The sequence below is a fragment of the Hippocampus comes genome, unplaced genomic scaffold (genome assembly GCF_001891065.2).
Source record: "Hippocampus comes isolate QL1 unplaced genomic scaffold, H_comes_QL1_v1.1 scaffold119, whole genome shotgun sequence".
NCBI lineage: Eukaryota > Metazoa > Chordata > Actinopteri > Syngnathiformes > Syngnathidae > Hippocampus > Hippocampus comes.
Window position 1 is genome coordinate 708,911 of NW_017805494.1, and position 8,651 is coordinate 717,561.

An 8,651-nucleotide genomic window follows, 5' to 3' on the forward strand; every position below is an offset into this window, starting at 1 on the left:
AGGGGCTACTGGAGGAACTCAGAACTAAGCAGAGCCCCAGAGAGGATCAAGCCTTTTCTGTTGCTGAACCTTCCCTCTGTAATGACCATCCATTAAATGTTAGACTCTGTCTTTATTAAAAACTCCTTTGAAGACATCTTTTTTCTTTAGCTTTGGACGCCACAGAAAACTGACATTGTTTTATTGTTGTCTGATGCCTACTGTATATGTGTTAGTATCATTCATTTGTGTTTTAATTTACTGTTCTCACTTTATTTTGTTGTAATTATTTGCAAAGTGCCCTGTTGCAGCTGTGCTATTTTAACAAAGTTGTATTGTATAAAAGGTAGTGTTTCGTTATATGCCTTTTGGTTGATGATACAGACAGAGCAAGGAAACTACTTTGTAGAATGTATTAGTTTTCAGTTGATCATTTTAGAATCTTAATCATTTTTGTTGTCTATCCTCACATTTAAAACCACACAGAGCATATCAGTGGACTTCATTCTAGACAGGACATATTTATTACGATTAACTAATCGTAAGATTTACTATTTGCTTCAGCCCCTATAAAACTGAAGGGGGAATATTTATGACATTAACATATGCGTGTTCACATAATGGTTTGTTCAAGGTCGCAAACGTTCGCAAAACGTTCGGCAAACGTTCGCCAGATGTTCACCAACAGTTTTATTGTTTTTTACTTGTCTTGAAAGGAATCCAAGGAAATATTGAGCCTCTTCAAAATACTGTTGAGAGACGTAAAGTACAGGCCAATGTCTGGTGACTGGCGAATATTTGAGACTTTGAACAAACCCTGATGAACCCTGACGAGAACACAACATTCGCTACATTCTGAAGCACTTGCAAATGTTCGCCGCTCAGTGGGATTGGGGCTTTAAGCTCCAATATAGGTTGTGTCAGTGAACTTTCTGTCATTTGCCAGCAAGCAGACCCGAAAGTCGGTCATCATCAGTCCATTGTTATTTCAGGCCGGTCCAGTACATTAGTCCGTTAGTTCGTCATTCCATCATCATTATTTTTAATGCACTTCTTTTTTTACATTTCGTCACCTCTATTTTAGGACTGTCAACAAACATGGGTAACAGCACGCAATTTTATTCATTTAGAAACAGTTTGGAACATCGATCTTCGCCCAACCTGTAGGTTGGGGGTTCAATTCCCGGTCTTTGCGACCTTGTCAAAGTGTCCTCGAGCAAGATACTGAACCCCCAGTTGCTCCTGATGCTGCGTCATCAGTAGGTAAATGAGGAAAGTGTAAAGCGCTTTGAGGACCAAAGGTAGAAAAGTGCTATAATGTAAAAGTGACAGCCCATTTATCATTTAACATTTTACACAAAAAAATAATAAATTGATATACTACTGCCCATTGCTCCTCCTCCCCCTCCGCCCCAAACCGTTCCTTATCTTTGCTTTTTGAATTTGTGATAGTCCAGGGTTCGGTCGAAAATTGCTTCTGTCAGCACTTACAGTGCTGTGAAAAAGTATTTGCCGCCGTACTGATTTCTGTGTTCTTTGCATATTTGTCACATCAGTTTCAGTTCATCAAACCAATTTTAAGATCATCACAATAGAGAATTCCCAAGGAAATATAAAATGCAGTTTCTAAATGCCAATTTTTAGGGAAAAAAAAAAAAATCCAAAAACTGCCTGTGCCGATGTACCCCCCCCACCTCCCCTTGTTAAATCACAAAGTAACTTGACAAACGACAGTTTTAGGAAAGCTGAGTTCAATTCACAAGCACCACCCTAGCACCACATTTGTGAAATCAAGAAATCAAACATATAGTCAAAGTGAAGTCAGTAACAAGATCTCAAGAAATCAACACATCATGCCACAATTCGTAGAAATTCAAGAAATTCGAAAATAAATTATTGAAATCTATTAGTCTAGAAAAGGTTACAAAGCCATTTCCAAGACTCTGGGGATTCAGCGAAACACTGTCAGAGCCATTACTGTATCCACAAATGAAAAAAAGTGGGAACAGTTAAAACATTCCCCGGGGTGGTCGACCAGTTAGAATTACTCAAAGAATGCAACGACGACTCATCCAGGATATTGCAAAAGGACCGAGAACAACATTCAGAGAACTCCAGACCTCACTGGCCACAGTTCAAGTCAGTGTTCATGACTCACGCATAAGAAAGACACTGGCCAAAAATGGCATCCGTGGGAGAGTTCCCAAGCGAAAACCACTGCTGTCCAAAAAGAACACTAAGGCTCGTCTCACTTTTGGACTAATTAGTCAAAAGTTCAACTTTTTGTAAAACGTGGCCCATTAAGTCTGGGTTAAAAACGGCACAGCATTTGATAAAAAGACCATCATGCCAACAGTGAAGCATGGTGGTGGCAGTGTAGTGGTCTGTGGCTGCTTTTCTACCTCAGGACCAGGACAACTTGCTGATTGATGGGACAATGAGAATTCATTGCTGCTGTCCACCAGAAAATCTTGAAGGTGAAAATGTGACATACAGTTTGCGCTCTCAAACTCAATTTTATTTTTATTTATTTAGTGACTTGCTGATTTATTTAGTTATTTATTCAATGCATTAGGACAGTATATCAACGCAAGACTAAACGGTGTAAATGCGCCGGATTTAGCATAAATGCTAGTTTTTAGCCGTAGTCCCAAGGCAGGTTTCTAAAATAGCACTGTGAGTGAAACTCAAGCGCTCTTGGATTATGCAGCAGGACAATGATCCAAAACACACCAGCAAGTCCACCTCTGAATGGCTAAAAAAAAAAAAAAAAAAAAAAGGCTTTGGAGTGGCCAAGTCAAAATCTGGATTTTAATCCAATTGAGAAGCTGTGGTGTGACCTTAATTGGGCAGTTCATGCTATAAAACCCTCCAAGATGGTTTTGTTGAAGCAATTCTGCAAAGAAGAGTGGGCCCCCCCCCCCAGAAAAAAAAACTAAACAAAAAAAAGACAACATCACCAATTATCGCAAACGCTTGATTTCAGTTACAGTATTGCAACCAAGGGTGGCACAACCCATTACTAGGTTCAGGGGGCAATTACTTTTTCACATAGGGGCGGGTAGGTTTGGATTTTTTTTTTTTGTATGTGCCTTAAGAAATTAAATTGCCATTTAGAAACAGCATTTTGCATTTCCTTGGGTTGTCTCTGTGAGTATTAAAATTGGTTTGATGAACACCTTGGTGTGTGATAAATACACAAAGAACACAGAAATCAGGACGGGGGCAAATGCTTTTTCACGGCACCGTTTTGCGTTATTGTTTCAAGGGCTACGTTCACATTGCATGGTGTGATACCCAATTGTGCCAAAGTAAATCTTGTCGAAGATGCTGTATTATGTCAATTTGAACACCAGATGGCAGCATTAATCATTTCAATTAGGGCTATTAGTGAACCTTTTGCCGAAGCAATGGGCTGGACAGCCTTAATGACACAACTTGCCCATCACTAGCTCTGATGTTACCTTGTGGAGCTTGGTGACTTTATCACGGCAGGCATCTATCTCCTGCCTCAGAACTCTGTTCTCTTCATTCAGCATGTCCATTTTCTGCTGAGCGTGTGCCATCATTTCAAAGGACTGCTCCTGCAGGTGGGAGTAAGAATGCAGATGGGGAAAATGCCGGGCTTGGACAACAGGTTGAGGTTGGGGAAGGGGCAGACTATGAGAATGCTGTTGTGGATATTGATGAGTCTGTTCCTGCTTATTGTGAATCGATGGCAAGGAGTCATTGGGGAAACCATGACATCTTTGTGGTGTTGGGTCAATCGGCATCGGTGTGAAAGTCTCGCCAAACTGGGAAACAGGACCCTGTAGATTGCGAATCCCCATGCTGCGGAAGGTCTCACCATGACTATGTGGCTGTTGATGAGGGACAGACAGGTGGGAGGAATAAGGGGCATGGAAGGCACTCGGTAAACTACAAAGAGTAGTAGATTGGGCCCGGGACAAAGAACCAACGGAGGTGATCGAAGAGGTGGGGCTGTGGTGGTGAAGGGACTTCTGGAAAGTAACTGAACCCTCCTTAGTTGACCTGAGGAGCGAAAAGGAACAATGTTTGTGTTAACACAGCTCTCTTAAACTTATTTCCACAGAATCTTGGAATCTAACACTTGCATTTTTTTGCTCTCAATACAAACTGTGCATATACAGTTAAAAAGAAAATAGAATTGAAATAATTAAACAATGTGACAAATAGTATTTCCCCAACCCCCCCAAATAAATCACAAATTGGTCACAGTTAGGAATTTGTAAATGACTTTTTTGGTAAACAAATACAATTAGGTCCAAAGGTATTTGGACAAAGCCATTTGTTATTTTGCCTTCATACTCCACCGAATTTGTAAAGTGTAAATATATGTTATTTACCTGATGGAATCACAACCATTTCTTGTCATTGCATTACCTCCATTTTCAAGGGCTCTAAATATTTGAACAGATGTAGTCCATTCCCTTGTAATTTCAAGAAAAATAAAACTGATATAAAATCAAAAATTTTTAGAAAGCAGGGTTGCTTCTTGGTCATTAAACCTCTTAGCCAATGTGGCTGAGCAGCACAAAAATCTCTTAGTCACACTCCAGAGTAGTTAGCCATGACATCACATTGTGTTTTGCAGCTGTCCTGTTACATACGTCGCGCATACGTACACATGGAAGGGACGTTGGAGCCCAAATAACATAGTAAACATGAAAACTTCAGAGAAGATGTTTTTTTTTCCCCGGGTTGTAGATATAACTTGATGGCTAACTGCATGTTGTGGTGGTTGAAATGGGCCAAGTTATCATCGGTAATTTTTATGAAAATTTAGGCCCAAGATGTGACTATATTTTGATTAGAGGTGTCAAATTATCGTGTTAACTCATTCACTCCCAAAGACGTTTTTAAACGTCTTTTCAGACTTGGTCCAGAATTGGCTGGTACTGATTAATTGTGAATAATTAATTACAATCATATTGAGCGGGTTATGTTTTTTAATCGCATTAATATACATTTTAACCTCTGACTTTATTGTTTCTGAAGGTGGGTTGCATTTTTATAATATCCCTTTTTATGTTTTGGCTTCCTGTGTTCGAGTTGTTGATGGTGGGGAAACAACTGTCAGTCACAGCCCGAAGCGTACATTGATTGGCTGTCATTATGAAGAAGCTGATAGGCTCCCATTGGAGTTGGGAGGGCCAGGTAAGCAGCGGTGAGGAGTTGTCGGCCCAACGAATGGAAAATTTACATTCGAAAAACGCTCTGACGGCACAATTGATAAAAGGAGAGTGTTGTGCCTAATTTGTAAGAAGGAGTTTGCTTACCATCGAATAATATATATCATATTTTCACGACCATGTGACGCACCGTATTGTTGGGCGCAGTCTCAGTAACGGGTGCTATTTCTGTATTTGACACATACACAAAACGCACTGTATTATTGGGCTTGTAGTCAAGGCAAGGAAGAATTTTAAAGTCAAAATTGGAGCATTCCTATTAAGTTTAGCATATGACTCAAAGAGACTGTTTTGCAGGTATTGGGCGGTTACATAAACCACTAAATTTAAATGTAGGTGAAACGTACAACTAAGGCTGCTTTGTTTAAAATTTCTAGGGGGCGCTACTGAGCAATTGTTTGTTCATTTCACATTGAACTGAAAAATGATTGAGGATTTTTCCAGGCCTTATGTGTGCGCAAATTTTACATGCATGTTTAGACCCCCACAATAGGTGTTTTATTGGTGTACATTGCTATGGCAACAGTGTTTCGCGAAAATTCAGCGAAAGTTCATGTTGCGACATCATGAAGGACTAAACACTCTTCAGAGCAAATATGGGGCAAATCTGCTCAACCTGCTAGGAGAAAAACAGTAGGTGGTGCTACCACTACAATGAAAAATAAGTTTGAAGATGTCTTCAGGTCTGCCCTCTCATCAAATGTTCGACATATTGAGAAGATGTAATCACATGAGTCAAGTTACAACCCCCCATCTTGTCAAATTGAAAACAACTAAGGGGCCTTTGTTAACATGACCTGATCTGCATGAGCTATTTATCTAAGTGTCTTTCAATCTTTTTCAAGCCAAGGCACATTTCTTTCATTGAAAAAAATCCCGCGGCACACCACTACCTGAAAATGTGAAAAAAGCTTATTTTAACAATTAAGTGTTATAATAATAAGAAGAAGAAGAAAACCTATATTAGTCTCGCAATGGAGAAATTCCCAATTCACAGCAGCAAAGTTATGAAAGGAAGAAGTAGAACAACAAAATATAGGAGCTGCTGGAAAGGCAGCCACTCTCGCAGCGCCATTTTGAAGTCAAAATAACAAAAATAACACAATACAACACATAGGACACAAGACGGTCGAGCAATCTTCACCACTTTTCTGCATACACTTTGTTGTCTGAAGCAGTTATAGATGAAAGAGGAGAGGATCAAAGTGTCCTTTCACCAGTGGATCAGAGACGTCATGCTGAAAATGTGCACACGTCTGCTACAAGCTAAGTTTTGAAAGCAAACACGAAGCTGTAGCATCCATTGACGAAAAGAGTTTTATAGTTCACTTCTACTGTCCCACGTAATCCGTTTCAAACTCCAAGCCGCGACTTTCAGTTCCAAATCCGCATCGGCGCTCCGCGCTAACGCTCCTTTCTTCTCATCGTCGGCTCCTCAAGCCATGCATCCATCCAGCCGCAGACCGTTCAACAGCACCGATCTCTCCGCTGAACAAAGCGGGGCTGTGAAAAATAACAAAAAAAGCAAGGCTCATGAGAGCACTTGCTTACGGCTGCCTACTCGGGCAACTATTTATGTTTGTTATGTTTGTTATGTCATTATTATCCTGTCTTTATTGATCACACATAGTGTCCAATAAGAGGCTTTCATCTTGGGCATTGTGGGAGAAAAAGTTCAGGTCGGAAATGTTAAGCTGCTGAGACACACGGTTCTCTGACCGTGTCATATTGTATGTTTATTGTTTGTTTGTTAGTGATTAAATCAGTCTTCAAAAGCATGAACGGACTCAAGTGGATGACTCACGATCTGGATAAAATAGAGTAGATGTGCGTCAGTCAGACCAGCAGCAAACTGCACGAACAGAAGTCAGAGAACCTTCTCCTGATCAACCGATTGGACTTGGAATGAACTTTCTCCTGATCAATTCATTGGAATAAAAAAAAAAAAATTACGGCATCAATTCATTGCAATTACGATAGAGTTTGAGGAGCTCTTGGTAGAATTTCATCATCTGAACAACATTGTTAGAGGACTGTTGAGACAAAGACACTTGTGGACAATCAGCAGATGTACTACATACCAAAGGGTAAACGTTTTAGGAATTAGGTTGATTAGTACTTGTGACATGGTAGATGGAAGTCCTCCCTTTGTGATGCTTTTATCGAAGGTATGGAATAAAAAGTTTTCAGCATTTTTTTTATATATATAGTTACTGTAAGCGTTTTTTTAACATTGAAAATTAACGCAATAACACATTGAATAGGAATCAAATCAACATCAATCCAATATTTGGCGCATTTGTTTTAATGGCAAGTAAAATATCGTCAATTAGAACTTTAACTTGCTCAGGGTCGGATTTTTTTTTCTGTGTGACAGCTGGTTCTTTTTCTCCCGGTCGTTTGTGCTCTCCCCGCAGTATTGTACCAATCGCTTTTCCCATCTTGAGTCTTTGTATAATTCCAACATCATTCAAATGACTTTTCTGCTGAATGTTTCGCTTGAGGTAGTCCAGCTTCCATTGATTTTTCCATCGGAAAATTTGCTTACAGCTTTAATTTTGCTGCATGTTTTGCAGAACAGACCTTTCTCACTCGAAAAAGAAAATATCTCCCCCAGTTTCACTGCTTATTCTTCTATTTGCACATACTCCGACAGCCATTCCAACTTAAAAGAACCGCAGTTTATTCTTATTTTGGTTTGGGGAGTCGACGTATCACGTTCACTGCCCGGTCATTTCGCCATGATAAAGGATTAGCATTAGCGTCACTGATCGCCACCGCACTGTTATGTAATGGAGCAGAGAACATGCGCAAGTACTGTCAAGGTGTCCAGCCAATCGTGTGATTGGCTGGACACCTGTCACTCACTGAATTCCACAGCAAATTGATCCAAAAAAAAGTTACATATCTAATTCATTTGCAGTGCGTTCACTGTGCTGGATAGGTTTTCTTGTGAGTGTGCGACCAGTGCACAGCTTCACAGCTTAGAGGGAACATTGGTGCCGTTGCATCTCCAGTAAACGTAAATCTAAATGAAAGATTGTATTGCCTCGCGTCGGAAACTTCGCTTGTCTCGAAGCATAAGGCAATTTCCTAGCTGCTGCTGCTGCTCCCTACCGGTATGGAAGAGTATTACATGATTACTCTTCCAGGCGATCGACCACACAGGCATCCATATTGTATAATTTCCCACGGCACACCTGACAATAGCCCCGTTCACACGACAAGATTTACTCCGACGCTGCACCGACTCTACGCCAGTGGAGCGTTCACACGTGCAAATTTACTTCGACGTAGCGCCGCTCAACAGCCTAGTGCGCATTAAATTTGATCCACCTCAGGGAGGTGGTTTAAAAATTTGCTCCGAAGCAAATGCTCGTTTGCGAAGCAGCACCGAAGCAAATGTGCGCGTGTGAACGCAACTGGCGTAAATTTGCTCCAGAGCAAATGCTCGCTTGC

The 8,651-nt window shown here is 40.6% G+C and overlaps 1 protein-coding gene across 3 annotated transcripts in view; it reads right to left on the reverse strand.

Moving 5' to 3' along the window:
• The window catches only part of amot (angiomotin), a 61,918-nt gene that overhangs the window by 43,601 nt on the left and 9,666 nt on the right, over window positions 1–8,651 (reverse strand). For all 3 annotated transcript variants that reach the window (XM_019876232.1, XM_019876231.1, XM_019876230.1), the window contains exon 3: window positions 3,444–4,011. In XM_019876232.1, coding sequence (XP_019731791.1) covers window positions 3,444–4,011 — 568 coding nt within the window. The remainder of the gene's footprint in view (window positions 1–3,443; window positions 4,012–8,651) is intronic.